We start from the raw sequence: 22,113 nt of genomic DNA, 5'->3' as shown, positions 1-22,113 counted from the left end.
TGAGTGTATCCCTAGGTTTTGAGACCAAAAAGTCACTCTTTAGGGGTGTTTAATCATAGTTCGACCTCAGCTAAGTAATGTCTAGAACAAAAGGATCCCAGCATGGATCCAGAACAGAGCTCTGAGAGTAGTGATTCTTTGTAGGACCCTGACCAAAGCACAGCTCAGTCTCAAGAAGAATTGCCTACCTCCAGGTGGTGGCTTGAGATATCCTGGAATTACAACTGCTCTCCAGTCCAGACAACAGAGACCAGCTCCCCTGGAGAAAATGGCTGCTTTGGAGAGTGGACTCTGCAGCATTATACTGCACTGAAGCCCATCCCTTCTGCAAACCCCTCCTTCTCCAGGCTCCTCCCTCCTGCCACCGCCCAAATCTCCAGGAATTTCCCAACCTGGAGCGGACAACCCTAGGAGCCATAACACCTGCCAGCAAATGCAGCTGAGCCAGATTACCTCTCGGCCGATTTAGGCTGAGGTTTGAGAAGGCTGCATTGCTGGATCAACTAGTCCTGAGTGCAAGCCCTGGACTCCAAAGCCTAGCTAGCCAAGCCTGAGGTCTTACTCTAGAGGAATCTAGACCCAGCCTGCCTGCAGATGGCAGGACAAGAATAAAATGGAAGAGAGAACAATGTAAACTGCTTTGTGCCTGGTCACTTTAAGCTTCATCCATTTGTTTTTTACCACCAGTGCAGCCTAGTACAGTGTTTCACTTAAATGCAAGAATGTCTTATGGCAGCTCTTGCACATGGCTTTAAAATGTGGTGGAAAGGTTACAATACTATCTTTATTTGCATGTGTCTGCTTGTTTAGTTGCCCAAGGCGAACAAGGTTATTATGGGCTCCCACATGCTGCTGTGGATTGTGTTTGTGGGAGGCAGTGCTGAGTCACTAGTAATACTGCTGAGCCAGGTGCTTCAGTCTTTCTGATCCTGTAAGCTGAGGGGAGCAGGTGCTGTTAATTGATGAACTAGAGAGATGTCTTGGCCGAGATGATGAGGCACTGAGCAGCTGGCTGTGAGAGAAGCTGCTATGGGAAGTATCTCTGTGCCTCTGGCTCTCTCTTATGAGGGGCTGGTTTTGGTGCATTTTAAAGTTGTCTCTTCTCAGTTGAGCAAATGGAGTAAATAGAAATTTAATACATGACTACAGTCAAAGATCTGTACATCTCAGAATGAAAAATCTGTTGATTTGTCATGGAATAGCATCTCTTACCTGGCACTTACCTTTTTGCCAGGCCCATGATCTTCCAGGAAGTGATGTCATCACACGAGACATGTGTGCACTTCACAGTGGGCTCATTTTGGCTTCAAACAGGCGAAGACAGGCCGGTTTGAAGCCAAAATTGGCCAGCTGCAAAGTGGAGGAGCACTCTCAGGGAGGCACAATGATGTCACTTCTGGGACTGATATTGTCACGCCACCCCAAAACACACCTGGGAAGCCCGCTCCCATGCCTTCCTCCTCCACCAGCCAGGTAAGTGGAGGCAGGGGGTGGAGGGTGAAAGCGGGGGATTCTTTGACCCCACCAGGGAGGATTTGAGGAAAGGAGGAACCTCAACAGGATATTATGTCATAGAGCCCAACCTTCAAAGCATCCATTTTCTCCAGGAGAACTGATCTGGAATTTGGAGATCAGTTGTAATTTCAGGAGACCTCCAGGCCTCATCTCAAGCATAGCAAACCCTACCCCTACACACACTTTTAAAATTTATTAAATCTTGTGATCTCACTAACACATTGTTCACAGTTTCATTAAAACAAAAGATTAGAGGTATTTTCAGTGTGTCTCCTGCAGTCATTACAAGAGACATCTTTTTCTTGCATACTTTCAGGCAATGATAAGCGTACGTAGCAAGAGGATTTTTTAAAAAAGGAATTACTGTCATAAATCACCTCAAGGATAAATTTTCAATTGAATTCAGAATTGGGATCTGCCGCTTTCGGTTTCCCCTTCATCCCTATGATCCAATGTTAATTACTTTCCCTCACAGTCAACTGGCATAATATAACCTAGAAACCACTGTGCTATAAATTCCTGATCTGTTGTTATATTTATTACAAGAGAGGGCCTTTGCTACCAAGCATGTAATTTTGGCTCTGGAACTCACCTTTAAAACAACTTCTTACCTATGACAAACTTCTCTATGTTAAAACAAACTCAAGAAAAGGGAGTCAACCTTGCTCTTACTAGTTTCCAGCCAACAGCATACTGCTAAAAGAGAAGGGCCTACTAACTTTAGTACATAGCTGCATCAGTTTTACTGGTGTCACAAAATGGCTTCTTCTAGAATGAAATAACCTCTGCATTTCAAGAGCCCTGCCCTAATAAATGTCATATGAATCAGTTTGTTATATCATTACTCTCATAATTACAATGAAATTGGAAACAGAGCTCCACTCATGTGATACGTAGTTTGCTTTATTTGATGTCACATATAATATAGATTTGCCTGAGTTATTATTGTAGTCTTACAGTTTGGGGTTTGTTTGGGTTGGGAGAGATGGGCAACATGAAATACTGCTGCTCAGAACTTATGGGAACCTGTGGATTTCTGGCCCGTCAGGCATTACATCTGGTGTGAAATTTGAAGCCTTTTATGCAACTAAATATGTATTAAATAATCATTTCAGAGGCAGCAAAAGAGCAAAATATCCCTGCACTCTGCCTGTCCACTGTCACATGGGGCAGATGGGATCCAAGCTAATGGTCTGAAATTTTTGGTTTATAATAAAATTGCATTTAAAGCTGTAATAAGATGCATACTGATAACAAAAGCAAAAAACTATCTTGGGCATAAAAGCAAAAATAGACTCATTGGGAAAAGGGTATATGAAACATGGAAGTAAAAAAAATTACATAAATTGGGTCTAGAGTGTAAAAAGCTAGGATTATATGGAAACCCCTAAAATTCAAAAAAAGGCACATCTAAAACACAAATTCATCGTTAAAAATCCAAACTCTCTGAAATTGCTAAAACACAGAGTCAAAAAGAAAAAAAACGTCAAATCTTATATTCTTGATTAAAAATCCCCAAGGGAAATCTTTACATCTAAAGATATAGCCCAATCGTTCTATAATTTTTATCAAAAATTATATAGATGTGAAACTCCAAAAGAAACTTTAATAACTGAATATCTAAATAAAATAAATTTCAAAACTCAACTCACATCAGAATATCTAGAATTCCTTGGCCAGCCTGTGAATAACACAGAAGAAACAAGAGCAATCCAAAATCTTAAGAACAATAAAATGCCAGGCAGAGATGGTTTAACCATAGTTTTATATTAAAAAAAAAAGTTACAGTTAATAGAACAGATAACAGCAACTTGTAATTATTGCTATTAAATGGGGAAATGCCAAATACTTGGAGAGAAACAAAGATTACTGTAATCCCTAAGGAGGGTAAAGATCTTGCTTTAACAGTATCTTTATTATCTTTATTCATTGCTGGTGGTCCTGTCCATGTGTACAAAAATATTGGAATAAATTTCTAGAAGTTATAGAAAAGGTCACAGGACACAAAATAGAAAAATGCCCAGAAACCATCTTACTCAACTTATGGAACGATAATGGTGTTTCAGAACTGAGAAAAGAACTTGTTTCTTTATTGTTGTCAGCAGCTAAGACTTCATCAGCTCAAAACTGGAAGACAGAAAAGATCCCCACTGTCAAACAGTGGTTGTTGAACATTTGCGACCTGTTGATAATGAGAAAATAACTGATCAGATCATATCTATGAATAATTCCAATTATCAGTCTTCATTTATAGAAAAATGGTCCCCATTTTTTGAATTTGTAACCAAATGTGCTACAAGTGACAACTCTGTACAAAAAAAAAAGGATTTTCTTTTATATTAATTGTATACAGTATATATCAGGTTGTTTAGCTCAATATCTTAAATGTTGTTATATAAATCACTCATTTTGTGTTAAAAGTTTACATTTTGTTAATGTTGGAAAAAAATATAAAATAAAAATAGTTATATCCTAGAAAGAATGCCATCAAAAATTTCTAATAAACCTGGTGTCATGTATGCCAGCATACCTGCCAATATTGTGTTATGCATTCCGTGCTGATCATAACTGTTGGCTAAGGTTGTATTCTCTATAAATTATCTGAGAGTGTAAACTGCTAACTTACAATGCACTGAGCCGGTGGGGCTGTCTGTTACCTATTGAAAGTATTTACTTTCACTTCTGTAGCAAGTGTCCTTGGAAGCAAGCTGCGGGCAGCAAGCAATGTATCTTTTCTCAGAGACTGTGACGATTTCATTCTGTACCCTGTCTAGCCTAAACTAATCAGTTCCCTTGTAACTCTTTGAAGTTTCTCGCCAGAATGTCAACAGACTCAAAGGGCAGGAAGTTACCCTATAATTAGTAGCGTCCATTTTTGAATAGTCACCTCTGCCAATTGCTACCTTTGTGTGAACACTTTCAATTGTATGGATCTCTAATAAAGTTGCTTCAACTGGAACACTTTTGTGTTAATTGTGGAGAACTTGAAGGGACCTAACTGCCAGGGACTGACACCGGGAAGATGGTTGGCTTACAAACTGAGAAAAGAGAGAGAGAAGAAAATTATTTTAAAATGGCAAAATGGGAATACTATGCTAACAGATAATGGGGCCATCCAGAAGACTCTTTTTAAATATTATTCAAACTTGTACAGAAGACATGATATCTCTTCAAAGAAAATGAAGGATTATCTCATAAAACAGAATTTACCTAAAATTACGAAAGGACAGCATCAGGTGATGAATGGCCCTATAATGATTCAAGAGGTGGTGGAAGCAATTAAAAGGACAAAAATGGGGAAGACACCAGGCCCAGACAGATTATCTGGTCGGTATTGTAAATGCTTTGAAGTTGAGATTTTAATACCCTTGCAAAATACAATTAACTCAATTTTATCGGGAGGCAAGATGCCAGAGACTTGGAAAGATGCTAACATTACATTGATACCTAAAGAAGGGCAAGATCTGACATTAGCAAAGAACTACAGACCTATATCACTGCTGAATAATGATTATAAATTATTTACTTCGGTTTTAGAAAGGCTTAAGTATGTTCTTAAAGACTTTATCCACAAGGATCAAAGTGATTTCTTACCCAAAAGACAGTTGAAAGACAATGTTAGAACTGTGTTAGTGGAATACTTGGTTAAACGTTGTGAAAAACAAACAGCTCTAATTTTCTTGGATGCTGGAAAGGCCTTAGACAATTTGAACTGGGTTTTTTGTTTGAAGTCTTAGAAAAGATGGATTTTGTGGAGAACTTTATAAAATGGGTGAAATCGATTTATACTTCACAGAAATCATACTTCACAAAATCATAGTTAATGGAGAACTAACTAAACCACGTAAAATACAGAAAGGAACATGTCAAGGATGTCTGTTGTCACTGCTCCTTTTTATTTTAGTGTTAGAGATTCTGAATAGAGACATTAGACAAGAGGAAAGGATCAAGGGGGTTAAAATAAAAAAAGAGTCATATAAATTAAGAGCCTTCGCAGATGATGGAGAAGTTGAGAGAGTTAGGTACTCTGGCAGGTTTTAAAATAAATGAACAGAAAACAAAAATGTTGACAAAAAACATGGACATTAGAAGTCAGGAAGAATTACATTGTCGAAGGCTTTCACGACCAAAGAACATTAGTTGTTGTAGATTTTCCAGGCTGTATGGCTGTGGTCTTGGCATTGTAGTTCCTGACGTTTTGCCAGCAGCTGTGACTGGCATCTTCAGAGGTGTAGCACTGAAAGACAGAGATCTCTCAGTGTCAATGTGTGGAGAAGATGTTAGCAGGTAATTTATATCTACTCAGGAAGGTGGGTTTGGGTTGACTTATCCTGTAAGAGTTTCCCAGGGTGTGGAATGCTAATGGGGGGAAGCTTCACTGTATCCTAAGGAGGTTCTTTTGCATATGGATTGGTGGTTGATATGCTAATCTTATCTGCAGGGCTATTGTAAGACGTAGAGTATTTTGTTAGCCTGGTGTTTTTCAGGACTGGAAACCATGCCCTATTCATTTTTAAACTCTCTTCTTTCCTGTTGAAATTGTGCTTATGCTTATGAATTTCAGTGGCTTCCCTGTGTAATCTGACAAAGTAGTTGGATGTTTCGTCCAGTATTTTAGTGTCCTGGAATAAGATACTGTGTCCTGTTTGAGTTAGGCTATGTTCAGCCACTGCTGATTTTTCAGGTTGGCCAAGTCTGCAGTGTCTTTCATGTTCTTTTATTCTTGTCTGGATGCTATGCTGTGTGGTCCCGATGTAAACTTGTCCACAGCTGCAGCGTATGCAGTATACTCCTGCAGAGGTGATAGGGTCTCTACTGTCTTTTGCTGATTGTAGCATCTGTTGTATTTTTCTGGTGGGTCTGAATACTGTTTGTAGGTTGTGCTTTTTCTTAAGTTTTCCCATCTGATCAGTGATTCCTTTGATATATTGCAAAAACACTTTTCCTGTGGGGGACTGTTTTTCCTTTTCAGGAAGAATTGATGAAAATAACAGGTTTTAAGGTTGAAAAGAAGGTAAAATATTTAGGTATCACGCTGACGGGGATGAACTGTATGCTAATTATTTTGAAAGACATGGAACGAAATAAAAAGGTATGTTAAGATGGGAAATACAGTTGTCCTTGTTGGGGAGAATATCATTAAGATGAACGTTTTACCTAGAATGTTATTCCTTTTTCAGATAATACCTGTGTTAACTTCAGATGTACCATTTAAGCAGTGGCAAAAGGATATTTCAACATTCATATGGCAAGGGAAAAAAACAAGGGTTAAATATAAAATTCTACAGGATGCGACGGAGAGAGGTAGACTTGGTTTACCAGAGTTGAAAGTGTACTATGCATCCTGATGTCTAGTGTGGATGAAGGAATGGATGCTTTTGAGAAATGAGAGAGTCCTGACACTAGAAGGTCACAAAACATGAGATTTGGATGGCATGCCTATTTGTGGTATGACAAAGTAAAGGTCAATGCAGACTTTAAAAATCATTTTATCAGGAGAGCCGTTTTGAGAATTTGGAACAAATATAAACTGAGACTAACACAGAAGACACCACTTTGGATTTCAACACAGGAAGCGTTTTATAGAAGAGACGATTTTCAAACAGGGATGGTTGATTTATGGAGATTTACTAGAATTCTCACAGGGAGATTGCAAATTGAAGACAAGGGAGGATTTAATAGCTAAAGGTTATAAATGTCAATGGTTTTCCTATGCTCAACTTTTAGAAAGATTCAAACTAGATAAAAAATGATGGGGCTTTGAACATGACAAGACTGAATTTGAAAAGAGCTGTGTTTAAATGATGGACATATTATTTCTAAAATGTATAAGCTGTTACTGAATTTTGAAACAGAAGAAGAATCTGTGAAATACTGTATGGTAAAACTGGCTAAAAAAATTGAGTATAATATAATGATGGATCAGTGGGAAAATATGTGGATAAAGGGTCTTAAATTTACTTAGAGTGTAAGACAAAGATTTTTTTTATAAAATGATGTATCACTGGTATATGTCCCCTGATACATTAGCTAAAATGAGTAAAGGTATGTTGAATAAATGTTAGAAATGTGAGAAACAAGAAGGAACATTCTATTGTTTCTGATGGACTTGCCGTAAGGCTAGAAAATTTTGGATTGAAATCCATATGATAATACAAAAATTTTTAAAGACAGTCTAAGCCAGAAGCCTTTTTGTTGAGATTAATGGACAAACGGTTGGAAAATCAGCATGGGGTTTTATTTTTTTATACGACTGCAGCAGCTAGGCTTCTATATGCACAAAAATGAAAAAGCACAGAATTGTCTTCAGTTGAAGATTGGATTATGAAAATGACGGAGCTAGTGGAGATGGCTAAATTTACAGCTTTGATCAGAGATAAAACACTGTCTGCTTTTTGGGCTAACTGGAATCCCCTTACTGACTTTCTGCGTGAAACAAGGAAAAATGATTTGATGATTTCTAGCTTTGATTTTTAAGAAGATAAATCTGGGAAAGAACAAATAGAAGGGAGGCAGTAGTGGAAAAGAAAATTTTGGAGAGATTAAATTTTAAGTAGGATGTTTGTTAAAAAAGATAAATGTTATAGAGAAGAATGGAAATGAAATATGTATTATTGTTTTATTTTTAAGTTCTGTTTTTTCTTCTTTTTCTTCTTTTCTTTATTTTTGCTTTCTGCCCTTTTATTGGGCTTTTAATTCTATTGAATAAAATAAAAAAAAATTAAAAGATGTCTAATAACAGTACTCAACCACATCACATGTCACAAATTCCTAACATGAGCATGAATTTAAGGCTTTTAAAAGTCATTCATTAAATCCACCAATTCTGGGTAAACTTTTAATGTCTTTATCCCTGTTTTTTCCACTAAGACAATTTCAGAACAACTGTTTCCAAATCCAATTGCTGCCTTATAAACAAACACATTACCAAACAATTTATGCTTCCTGGTAGCAAGTCAAATAAATAATCCTCATTTCTACTTTCTTTTTAACAACCCAAGCATTACTTAAAATTTTAGAGCTTCAGTTAGGGTTGCCAGGTCCCCCTGGCAACTTGTAGGAGACTTACCTTTCGGTAGGGGGAGGGGGGACTCACCAGTGATATGACATTGCTGGTGATGCACTTATGTCACTTCCTGTGTTCACTGGTGACACACTGATTTGAGGGCAGGAATGTGCAATAGGCCATCTGAGTTACGATTTTATGATACGGTTTTAATTGTATTTATATAATTATGTGTTTTATGCATGTTGTACCCCATCCTGAGCCCACTTGCAGGGAGGGAGGGCTAAATACCAAATAAAGTAAAGTAAAGTAAAGACATAATTTCCAGGTACACAGGGAGTGACATCAACATCAGAATGCTGTCAGTATCCCACCAGTTTCCTCCTGCTGGCCAGATGAGCAGCAGTGGAAAGCACCTACCAGCAGTCTCATGAGAACTAGCGCCTCATGAGAACTCAAGGGAATCTTGGGCTGCGCCTAGAGCCTCTTTTCCCCTCCAATTGTCCCGGCTGGACTAAACTGCTAGCAGCTGTTAGTAGTGAGTGAAGTGTGGCCCTAAAAGCCCAAACTGCCTTACTGCTACTCTTCCTTGTTGATGTTGTTGTTCTAGATGGCATGGCAGCTGTTGGCTGTGGTTGAGTTGGGGCCTTAAAGGGCCTATACTGCATTATTTTTTTATTATTAATTAATTGATTGATTGATTAGATTAGATTAGATTAGATTAGATTAGATTAGATTAGATTAGATTAGATTAGATTAGATTTTTAGTCCACCCTCCCCACCAGGCGTTGTTGCTGTTTCAACCTTTTTCCATGTTGCTGCTGTCCTGGTGGGCCTTCTTGTTATTGACATCACACACTCCCAAGTGGATATTCTGTTACTCCAGGGTAAGTCCAGGGGCAGCTCTGGCAATGGGGTCGGGCCCACTTCCTGACATCTTCTCGTAACTTCTGTCCCAGTGATCTGATTTCTCTTTGGCAAACTTCATCAAAGTCAGCTTAACCATTTTGTCATAAAAATGATGAAGTGATGTTTATCTGTGAAGGGACACTCCAAGGTCATCATCACATCAAAACCCATTCCCCCTCAAAAAAGGCATTCCCCTCCCCATCAAGGATATGTCTATGAGCAGTAGCTTCAGAAAAAAGAAGAGCCCTATCCCAAATGAATCACATTGCTTCGCCATAAACATAATATCCCTGCTAGTGACACAGAAAGATAGAAGTTTTATTATGAAGGACAATCTATCTGCTTCATGTCACAGATTTTTTAAAAAAGGGATGGAGGGACTCACCAAGAGGCAAATATATGCAAAGTAGTTTCATCATTTCCATTTATCATTTTTATAGTAGTTTTGAGGGGAAACTAATTAAAGTAATTACAAGTTATTTCTTTTCAGTTTGTCAAATATTAAAGCCTTCTTGAATATATAATCAGTGTAATTAATATGACACAGTAGAAGTGGATGGGTCTTTGGCTGTTCCATCTCCGCATTTCGCCCCAGTGTTAAGCACATCAGGTATTTAAAGGTACGTGATATTACAAATTATGGCCTCTTAAAAATAACTGCTGCAGGACAACTGGGTCTTCTGCATTTAGGATTGCTTGTATATTTCACCAGCTGCCAGGGAGAACCTGAATATAATCTCTACAATTTTTGTACACAACACACCCTGCCAACACACGTCATTTTGCTATGTTATTATAGAGAGATTCAGTGCAAGACAAATTACACAAATAAGGCAGGAGGAATTAATACAATCTAATTATAACTGCTTGTTGTGAATAATCTTTCAGGAGCCAGTGGTTGCGCTGATGTAGCAGATTCTGTATAAGGTTGAAAGGCTTTTTAGAATAGCACAGAGAATAACCTCTCCTGTCTGACTTACACCATACCCCCATGACACCCAGTGCCAAAGCAGCGTTTTGGGTCTGCACGTTGGAAAACTCAAAACACCTGTCTTTTGCATAATGGCAAATAGCGTAGAGAAGAAAAGCTAAATAATGGAGAAAATCCCTTGAATTTTCATGGGAGAAGCAAGTGGTAGTCCTTTCTTCCTTTCACAGTCTCTTTACTTTTGTGATATGTGCTTGCTTAGCATCAGCCAGGTGTTTTAGGATGGTACAGTCCACTCAATTTTTGTCTTTGCACTGTCCTTATTTCTGCTTTTCTATAATCTTTATAAAGTGTTTGGGGGAAGTTCCTCTTATTTATTTTAAAATATTCTATATTACCTTTCCAGTGCTGAACCAAATTACAAATATTGATAACATTTAATAATAAAACCAACAACCATCAAACTTCTTTGGGTAGAGAATCCTACCTTAGAATATCATGTAATGAGATGGCACCTCCAAAGCCTCCAGACTTTTGTGCCTCTCTTGTAGTCCCCTTCTTGCTGATTTTATTGGCTCACAGTGGCGCTACTAACAGTCATGTTTGATTTATTTCATTTCCATTTGGAACACCTGTTTATATTTAATTTTCCAGCTTTTACTGATGTACCCCCTGGCCTGTAAGGACTCTGAGCCCAGGAATATATTGTAGGCAGAATTTAGTGGAGCATCTTTTCTTGGACGGCAGATCTTCAGGATTGTATTTATGAGCAGTAGTGGGTATAAAAAACCCCACATGCACATCGGAAACTAGCATGGCATGGAGAAATGGTATAGTCTAGATCTGAGATGCTAGTTTTCCATGTGCATGGATTTTTAAAAATATTTACATAGTGGAGGTATGCAAACATGCTATAGTCCACCTGCATCCTGAAGTGATACAGTCCAGCAAGAGTTATTCCTCTGAGATTCTGCTGGTTGTGTAGTTCAGCTCTGAGACACCATTCCCACACAACTCAAAGAAGAGATGCACAGGCAGATCATTTTCTCTTCCGAAAAATATTCCAATAGCAGTCCTGTAGGTACTGATGTTCCAATCAGAGCATAATACCAAGTATGCAGCTTTAAAAATGTGAGTTGTTCTCTCATATAAATTTAGGAAATGAATGTTAAAATTTGGGTGCTCTATGTTCTTCAGTTTCCATTCCAGGGAAGCATGTCTTGAAACCTGAATACTTGTGAAGTGCAGATTATCTTGAATTGAGGGTATTACTAACCTTGGAACATACAACCTTTTGATAAAGTTGAGAGAGCTCACTTAAATACAGATTCTTACTCTGTAACCACATCTATCAGAGAAAATATTTCCAAGTGCTTAAGCAGCCCTGTGCTTCACCACAGAGCTGGGTGACCTAAAGTGGACTGGAAGACATCTGGAAAGACACTAGCAGAAAACTTGGACCATTTCCTCATGTCCTTTAAGGGACAGCTCACTCACCGAATGCTGGCAGATTTTCTCCTTCATTCCTTTTCTCCTTCACTCAATTTTTGGATGCGTTTTTGGGGATGCAGGAAAGTGCGGGAATTGCGTTCTCATAAAAGGAGCCAAAAAATGGAAGCCAAACAACCTGCTACTGCTTTGAAATCAGAGACGTGTGGAGTGAAGGAGAAAAGCTGCCGGTGTTCAGTGAGTGGGTTGTCTCTTTAAGGATGTGTGGAAACTGCCTTGTGCTGAATCTGATAGAGCATGCTGTGGAGTCTGTTGGAAGACTTATGAAGCAGCGGTTATAGCAGCAAAGAAATGTTACTTTTCTGCAACTGTTCCGTCACATCCATCGCAACTATTTAAGGTATATCAACATCTTTTGACTCCTAAATCTGAACCTTCCCTGGTTCAAAAACAGACAATCAACTGTGACACCTTTACAAAGGTTTTTGCTGCCCCATCTTGGGATATACTAACACCAGCTCTGCTCCTTGGTGAAAGTGGTGGTACGGATGATATCCCCTGTATATCAAACTGTTTGAAAAATGTCCGTCATTACCACTGGCTCTTAAGAAATATGGAATGAAAAAGACTAATGTTGATTTGTTGTGCCAAGCAAAGAGAGAGCTCTCTTGGTTCTTGTTTAGCCTGATAATTGGTGGTGAACTACGGGTGTTTCCCCAGTGGCCACTAATAGCCCTTATTTATCTAAAAATTCATTATGGAAGATGCCTGAATGCACACCTACCTGTGGGTTGGCAGCTGAAAAAGATATGGTATGCAATTTGAACTTGGATAGAGAGTGCTTTTGGAAATTGCTTGGCAGAGAGTGCTTTTGGAAATTGCTTGGCAGGAAACAGGTTTGGGGGGGGGGAGTTCTGAAGCGCTTGGGTCCTGAACCTTCTTCTCGAATCAACACTGCCTGTCTGTGTGTCTACTGGCTTCCCATCTGCACTGTGTGGATATTCCATGCTGGGGAATCCATAATATAAAAGCTATTCAGGAATTTTATACTGTTCAAGGAAAGAAAGAAAGAAAGAAAGAAAGAAAGAAAGAAAGAAAGAAAGAAAGAAAGAAAGAAAGAAAGAAAGAAAAACCAGTTGCGTGGTAGGTTTTAGGCTGGGTACTTAAATGCATGCAATTAATGATACACTTTCACAGGTGGCAGAAAAGCATTTCCAAAATCTGAGTCCGGGGGGGGGGGGGGGAGAGCTTCCTTCCAGCATACCTTTTCAATTGCTTTTCATTTGAATGCTTTTCAATTGTTCCAGCTGGTTTCCATTCTTTTATACCAATATAATCCTGTCAAATCAACATACATTTTCCTCAATGTGATGATTTCACTGAATGGTCTCTGAAATTTGACATTCTGGTCATAAAATTGGCAAATTGCAGTTTTTATTTAAGATTTACTGGTTGCCACAATTTATTATAATAGGAAAAAAATTAAGGCCTGCTTGTTCTACGGCTCTTCTGTCAGACACAACAGATACTTTGAGAGCTTAGACTCAAAATAATGAAATGCTAAAACACAGCATTTTCTCCAAATCTGTTATGACAATCCAGTTTCATGCATGATACTACATTAAATTATAAGGACTTCAGTCAGATGAACAGTGCTGATTGCTGAAAAGGGGAGATCCAGAAATCATCAGAGAAAATTGCATTGATTCGGGTTTTTTAAAATTCTGATCATGGTACAAAGCATTTTTATATTTAATGTTCTTAGAAGTCATGATGAATGATAGATGGCATGTCTCGGCTGACACAAGGGCACATAAGTGAAATAATTAGGTATATTTAGTATTCCCTTTCCTAACTGAATGAAGGGTGTTCCTGGGATCTTTTAAAATGCAAATGAGTTTTGTACTGAATATTTATGTGTAGCTGTAGCGGGACACCTTGGTTCTCAGTGGCTGAAAGATGGCAGCAGATGATGAAATAACATTGAATAATATTCATTTTTTTATTTTATATATTTTATTTACATTATTTATGGCCTGCCTTTCTCACTGAGGCTCAAGGCAGATTACATAGTATAAATCGATAGGAACACTAGCTGAGACAGTTAATAAACAATACAATGGGGTAAGGATAGCAGAAATTTGAAAACAAGTAGAAATCCAATACAGAAAAACAAAAAATAATGCTGAAACAAAACATAAAACAGCATGGAACTATCCAGTAGGAGCATACTTACAGCAGCAGACAGTACACAGAAGTATAGTCTACAGTAGAGGTGGGTGCGGACTAAAAAATGGACCAACATTTGACATGGACCAGCGCTGTTCGGTGTTTGCGAACAGGTGGGTCATAGTACATGCATTTTTCATGGACGCGATGACTTTTGGGTTGGTCTGTTGGTCCGTGAAACCAGACATCCCAGCGCCAAGCAATCAGTTTTCTAGGCAACGTAGGGGAGTCACCTGCAGACCATCTGCTGCCTTTGAAACACACCAGTCATAGCCTGAAAACCTTGATAGGCACCTCTGGCTGCCATCCAGAGACCTCCCATTATTCTCTGTGAGAGCAAGCAGTATATATAACACCCAGTGCTGAGCCATGGTTTCACTTTCCAGCTGGTTACCAAGGGAGGAAATGCTTGTTGCGGGATTGTTTTTGGATTGTGAGAGAGGAAGGCTTGGGGCTTGTGCTGCAGCAAGGCTCTGGGAGCAAGCTTATTGGGTTTCCTCAGCTGAGGGCTCATTCTTCTGTTTAATATTTTTCAATTTCAATTCTTATTTGCTTGTGGGGTGGTGAGCTAGCCTAGGGCTCTGCCCCAACTCGGTCTCAGAGCTGCAGTCAGGCTCTGTGTGCAAGCTTATTGGGCTCCTTGAGGGCTCACTCTTCTGTTTCATTTTTTCCCCTTTCAATTCTTATTTGATTGTGGGGTGGTGGGCTAGGGCTCTGCCCCAACCCAGTCTCAGGGCTGCAATCAGGCTCTGGGACCAAGCTTAATGGTCTCCTTTTGCTTATTTAAAAGCTAAAGCCTATTTATGTACTTATTTAATTTAAGTTCCTTAACTGTTATCTTTAGATTAAAGATTCACTGTAACAACAGAATTGTCAATCATTCAAAACTGTATCTCAGTATGTGACAGATTAGGTACTACTTGTCACCTTATTGTTTATGTGCATATATATTGGTGTATACATACCAGAGACAAGATGGAAGATGACCACTCAGGATTTAACTTAAAGCCTGGTTCACATATTGTAGTGAATGCACATACTTCCTGTATGTTTGTAAGAAAGAGCCAACATGCATTCACTTTGTAATAAAAAATGGAGACTAGTACTTGGTAAATGTGGGACTTGTATCACACATTCAGCTGTACATGCAGTGACTGTAACATGAGAATTACTCAACACACATACAAAGAACAATGTGCGCTCACTTAACTTATGAACAGAACTTTACAGAATTGGGGAAGAGAGCTGAATGTTAATCTCATACTGACGAAATTATAACAAGGTTTCCATCAAAGACAAAATGATTAAACAGACAGCTAGCAGAAAATAGGAAATGTGTTTTAATAATCAGGAGAAACTTTATTTCTGCCAGCCCCTGTTTCTACATACTGAGTGAATATTGTTTTAATGAAATTAGTATTTTTTTAAAATAAAAACATATACAAACAACAGTGTGAGTTTAAGGACTAAATATATATTCCAAACACCCAAATTCCATTGCTTCTTTGTTCATTGCAGATATCCCTACCATCGTTATTATAAAGTAATAAAAAGCTATCACAACTAATGTTCTTTTGTAATACAGTCATGAAAATAGCCAAGAAAGACTAGCCATTGTATCTTGTGAATTTCATGCTCATATACACTTAGATTTCTTTGCCATCTACTTACAGAAATCTGAAATGATGCCCTGGGGAAGATGTTTCCTAACAAGAACATTTTCTGCTGCAAGAGACTCTTAATAGAAGCTCTTAACCAAAGCAGCTTCTTGTACTTCTCCCCTCAGAAGAGCAGACCTAGAAACCTGGTCCTGTTCATGATTATCCGTCTCCAGCTGGCTTTCTTTATCCAATAACCTGGGAACGAATGTAATGTGAATTCATGGGGGGGGGGGGCAGACCTGAACGTTAGGGGTTTTTTTATGGATGGTAGTTGATATGCTCTGTGGCGAAACAGGGCCTTTCCTCTCACGGGTAGACCCCGCTCTGCCTACCCCTCCCTTTCTACCTCTGGCCAGGCACCTGAAGGGGCTGTCTCCCTTCCCTGTCTCCAGGTATTTGCTGCCACCACTGTCCCTGTATGGGGTCCTGTTTAGGCGGGACAGCCTCCTAACCTCCCTCCTTTGCTAGTGGGCCCAAGCGGTTGGGGGACTATGTGGAACAGAAGAGCTTTCTTCCTTCACAAATTCCAAAAATCATTTATTTAACTTCTAACTATACACAGGCAAGTATACAGTGGACGGAAGGAATAATACAAACTAAAAAGAAACCCCTACTCTACCTCCCTCATGCCCTAATTAGTTGTTGTGTAGGGCAGGCCCAATCCTTTGATACCTGGGGTTACATTAGATCTACATCTCCCCTTAGAGCCATCTCCCCCTCAACTCTCCAGCCACCAACTGTCAACTTCCAACTCCCCTCCACCAACTGACTCGTTCTCCCTCCTATCACATTCTACTCTAGAAATGGCCCCTCCCCTCTGCAGCCCATAGAAAGTTAACTCCACAAACAGAATGGTGTTTCTCCACACACTCTGCAGATAGACTGGATGAAGACTGGGTTTTATTTTTTTTTATTTATATATATATATATATATATATATATATATATATATATATATATATATATATATATATATATATATATATATATATATATATATATATATATATATATATATATATATATTCTTTTCCCCCATTGTCTAGTGTCTTTTTCTATCTATCTTTTTATTAAATCATTCTATGATGTACTTCACTTAGAGCTACTGACTGTGCAATGTTCCAAATTTTATCTACTCTAGCCACAACTTTAGGTTTAAAACCAAATTAAGATTTAAACTGTTAGAAGCAAATGCAGCGGATAAAAACTGGTAATTTCTTCTGCCTACAGGAAAACAAACAAGCTACAAATCAGCATTGCTGTCAGCTGCATTTTGATTTAGATCTGCATTTTGAATTAGCAATATTTTCAAATATGCAATAGAAACCTACACGGTTCCTATGGTCTGCCCTTTGAGGCTGCAGGAGAACCACAGTCAATCAGACTTGGTTCAGATTTGGGCTCATTTCTTCTTAAACAACTCAGCTGCCGAATACATGAGCTTTATCAGAGAACTGTAGACATTTTTGTGAGAACATCTGAGCATTGCAGTCTTCATTGTTCTTGCTCTGCAGTCCATTTTGCATTAATCTGCACATCATTTTAAAGCTACAGACGGAAAAGAATGACAGCAAGGCATTGTTCTTTCGAGAAATCTTCTCCTGGCAGCGTAACCATCTGACAAAGCACAAAACTGATTTGGGGGATAAGCTGAGTCCTGGGTTTCATACAGCCTATTTTTGAAGTGTTTGCTGCTTTAGATGCTGCTGAAGATCAATTGCCTGCCACAGAAGGGGGGGGGGGGGGTCTTGTTCCAAGTTTTGCAACATTGATTCACTGCAGGAAATGGTTGTTTTCAATTAATGGGCTGCTTTTAGCCTTGGCTGTGGCAGCCACCCTTAGGATCACATGAACGGTTTGATGCACGCTTGCCATCTGTACTGTGCAGAGTATTAAAAATAGAAAATAAATTTGGGAGTCAAATGCTATCTTTTGCTTTCGACATTGTATATAAATGCTTGGGGTTTGGCAAAGAGCTGTCTGCTGTATATGATGCAGTCAGCTTTGAGAATAAGGACTGATTCATGCACAAACAAGGTGAAATTAGGGAAGTTTGAAATGAGTAATTGGTCTTGCATACCATGGCCAAATGTTTTATTTTATTTTATTTTAGTACATTTTTATTCCATCCTTGCTCCAAGGAGCTCATGACTGTGTACATTGGTCTCTCCGCCTCCATTTTATCTTTACAACAACCTTGTGAGGTAGGCTAGGCTAAGCTAAAAGCTTCTTTGGCAGAGCAGGGGTTTGAATCTGGGTCTCTCAGATCCTCATCTGACACTCTAACCATTGTTTGTTGTGAATATGTGGCTGTTCCCAAGGAAGAGATTAGTTGAGGGGAAAGCTTCTAGTTCTAAATAGAAGTAGTAAAATTAGTCTCTGCTCTGTTGTTGTAGGGTTTCATAAGTGTCAGGCCAGTTTTGTATACCACTAATGATAACAAAATGAAGATATTCTGCAAACTTTGTTTTGTGAAACTGAGTGGGGTTTTTATTACATTGTGCTTAAATGCATTTCACATCATTGTATACAAGCCTATGTGCATCTGGTGTTCCCATCCACACTATATTGTTTTTTAGGAATTCTTTTCAGATCCCTACAATATTGCTGCAGTGCAGTATTGTCACTCAGCATGGCCCTGCTGCAGTGCCTGTAACGTTGCATCTGGATCCCCTTGCCTTGCCACTGGATAAGCCCTTTGGCCACTCTGTGCCTTTACTGGAAGAGACCATATGGTGAAGTATCCCACTGAATGGTGCTGTTGAGCTCTGCATACACAGAGGAGCACGGCTTTTCATCTCATTCCTAGCTTCTAGCTAACAGGGAAGAACTCTCTAATGCCAAACAAGTTCTGTTAAAACAATTGAAGAAGGACACATTTGTACACGTTTGCTCCACAGCTGCTGCAGTGCAGGAAAAGCTCTCATTAGAATGCCACGAGTCCTTTGCCTGCTGCCCTCTGCATTCTAATGAGTGCTGTGCCTCTCCCACACAGCACTGACAGTTCTATGTATCTCCATGGTTAATGCACAGTGGCTAGTGCTCTCTTCTTATAAAGAGACATTGGCATCAATATACAGAGTGCTGTTTTGACAGAACGAGTGAAAAGGCCTTGTCATTGCTCATACGACTTGGATTTTGTGTGCGTGCTTGTGGAGGAAGGGCTATTGATTCGTGGATGAAGTGATAGTTACTTTTCCAGCAGTGGACTTCAGCCCGGAAGGGGAGGTGCCAAGCAGAGCTGACTCAACCAACTGGAGCAATCCTCTCAGGCAGCAGATGTGAGGGCAAATGCCTTTTAAATACTGTTTCATATTATTATTATTATTATTATTATTATTAATCATCATCATCATCATCATCATCATCATCATCATCATCATCATCATCATCATCATCATCCAGATGGGACCAAGAGCTTTTTTCTCCTATTTCATGGGAAGAACACAAGAAATTGGGAGATTTGGCAATCAATTTCTGATGATGTCACCAAGAGATTAATTTCATGGTGACAACCTGTGTGCGTGTCATTGTGTACCATTCTCTGTAATCAAATAATAAGAATACCTAAACCGCTCATTTGCAGCAGTAATTTCAAGGGTGCCATGGTCTTGCTTAAAACATTCAGTCCTTGCATATATGGGCAACTAGACTTGTGATGATGTACTGGATGTAAATTCTAAATGGAATGAAATTTTACCTTGCTGATAGAGACGTGTGTTCCTTTTGCCTCCTTCGCTGTCTTTTTCAGTTCCAAAAATTACCTTTTAATGACAGGGCACTTTATTTTTTAAATTACCTGTCTCCTCAAAAAGAAAATCATCTAATTGAAAAAAATGTCATTCTGTACTTTCCCTTTTTGTTGTTGTGGTTCATTCCGAGAAAAGATATGGAGAAATGTTGAATCAAGGCTCTGAGACTGCAGTACCTGATAGATTATGGTTTATGTATGAGTTCAGTTACACAAACAGAATTGTAGATCCAGAGGGGTTAGCCATGTTAGTCTGTAGTAGCAAAATAGTAAAGAGTTCTATAGTAAACAGCTCTTGAAAGCTTATACTACAATAGACTTGGTTAGTCTTAAAGATGCTACTGGACTTTTTACTATTTTACAAAGGATTAAAAACCCAAGCCTCTGCCCTGAATGGGCTCTGCCAGATATCCTTGGATCTGTTCCAAGAATCTCCATCCATCTGAAATCCAAGACAATCTTCAGTATGGGTGGGTGCCATCTGAGTGGTCCACTTACAGATGGAAGTGATCAAGGGGTGATAGGGGCACATAAACCATCTCAAAGACAATTAGAATCAAGCAGTTATTATTCCAAACAAGGGCCCAGTCCGCTAAGCTGTGCTGCTATGCAATATTCTTCATTTCAGTGGTGACCCTTGTGCATACATACTCCTCTGAAAGGAACAGCAATCATGCAGCAGTGCATGGCAGCTGGATTTTCTTTCCTTTCGACTTTTCTACCAGTGGGTCATCAGGGAAATGTGCCATGACAATGAAGATGTCTAGATAATATGCTGTAATTAGCAGACGGGTTTCAGACAGCCTTTGTGTTACGTTGCCAATATGTGCAAAGAGAGCAAGTAAAACACCACCAGATGTCACAGAAAACATGATAGTCACTGAAGATGATTTGGAATGTCTGTAAAGGAAGGGAACATATTATATACTAAGACTGAACATTGGCCCATGAAGCGCACTGGTGGCTGCGTGGACTGACAGTGGCCCTCCAAGGACTTGTGCAGAAGTATTTCCCATCCCTGCCATCTTTTAACTGGAGATGCCAGCTTTTGAATCTGGAACTTCCTGCAAGCAAAGCTTCTGCTCTGCCACTAAACAACGACCCCTCAGTGAGCAAACATCTGTTGTTTTTGGAAGCTGCCACAGAGATGAAGATTCCCTCTTTTAAAAAAAAGTATTTCCAAATAGAATTTATACAAAATGTCATTCACTTACTTTCATAGGAACTGTGGAATCTATAATTAAATAGTGATAGAAGCTTGTGATAGAAAATGGAGTTAAGGATATTTGAAACAGAGTTGGGGTGGCAAGGGGAAAATTCCATGTTTTTTTGAATGTTTAATGGCTTGAGAGGTTGACCAGCTCTGTCTTTTGTCCCAACCATTACTGAAGGGATGAGACTCCACTTGGCTAATTTCCATCTTGTTTCTCTGTTCACAGGCTGGCCATGGACAACACTTTCTGTTTTTGGATTCCTGTATTGCTATGCTAATGTTGGGATCAAATGGCAACAGATATATTCCAAGGATTAGCAGGTGTCTAAAGAGATGACATTGAAATCTTAAAGAAGGGACCGAGCATCTTTACTTCAGTGTGCTACATTCCAGTATTTCCGGATGCAAGATGCAGCTTATTATATATAAACATTTATGGATTCACAAACATGCATTCACAAACACTAATTCAAATTCTGTGTTCTATGAAATGCAAACATTTTTCAAATGTATTTTTCTTTCAGGATGGTATTTATATGCTCCAACTCCAAGTATTTGAAGTTTCATACATACTATAGGGATGTGTCCAGCAGAAGGGTATAACCCACCCAAAGTTAAGCATTTTAAATCACATGAATTAAAAATCATAGCTCCAGTGTACAATGGCCAAGTCTGCACCTCTGTTCCAGAAAAATCCCAGGAAGTAGATCTTACAGGTACGTTTGGTTTGGAGAATTATGAAGAGAGTTAATGGTACCCTCCCACCCTCCACTTTATCAAGCTCTTCTTTCAGTTCTCTTTGGTTGACTGTATAGAGGTGTGGATGCATGGGAACATATGAGTGACTGTATATAAAGAGCATAACAAGGACATCCAAAGTTTTAATTTAGAATAATTTTTATAGAAGGTTAAAAATGTTAACATCATATTGAAAAGTAGAGGAAAGAGATTACTGAAGTAATAACTAAGAGAGATGATTTCACATACATTGTTATTGACTGAAATGTTATCAAAATTAAAATACAAATTTAATTGTCTTATAGGAGGACCAATATGAAAGCAAGACCATTCATTCTTTTAAGCGCGCGCACACGCACACGCGCACACACACACACACACAAATATATATATATGCCAACTGATCTTATGCCAAGCAGCAAAATTATAAAATCTTGATTCAAAATAGTTCATTAGTTGGGCTTCGTCTTCTGGCCTAGCAATCCTTCAGTGATAGCCTTGTCCTTTCAGGCCTGGGTTGTGGACCTGATGGAGTGAAGAGTCTTTTGGCCGAAGAATGTCTGGCATGGGTCAGCTCTCCTGTCCTCTTCATGATGTCACTATGGGCTTAACTAAATGATACAACTGACATGAGTCTCCCAGCATGACTCACAGCCACAGGTGCATAGGGAGACTCACCTTTTCCAAGTGCTCCACCACTCAGTGCAGCCTTGA

At 39.0% G+C, this 22,113-nt stretch overlaps 1 protein-coding gene across 1 annotated transcript in view; it reads left to right on the top strand.

Annotated features, from left to right (window-relative positions):
• The window catches only part of HHAT (hedgehog acyltransferase), a 259,513-nt gene extending 237,889 nt beyond the window's left edge, over positions 1 to 21,624 (top strand). The window contains exon 12 of the mRNA XM_054980529.1: positions 20,888 to 21,624. Within this exon, the coding sequence (XP_054836504.1) occupies positions 20,888 to 20,979 (92 nt within the window). The 3' untranslated portion in view covers positions 20,980 to 21,624. The remainder of the gene's footprint in view (positions 1 to 20,887) is intronic.
• Positions 21,625 to 22,113: the final 489 nt, after the last annotated feature.

Source organism: Eublepharis macularius, chromosome 1, assembly GCF_028583425.1.
Source record: "Eublepharis macularius isolate TG4126 chromosome 1, MPM_Emac_v1.0, whole genome shotgun sequence".
Taxonomy (NCBI): Eukaryota; Metazoa; Chordata; class Lepidosauria; order Squamata; family Eublepharidae; genus Eublepharis; species Eublepharis macularius.
Note: the sequence above shows the minus strand (reverse complement) of the source record. Positions and strands in the feature narration are given on the sequence as shown.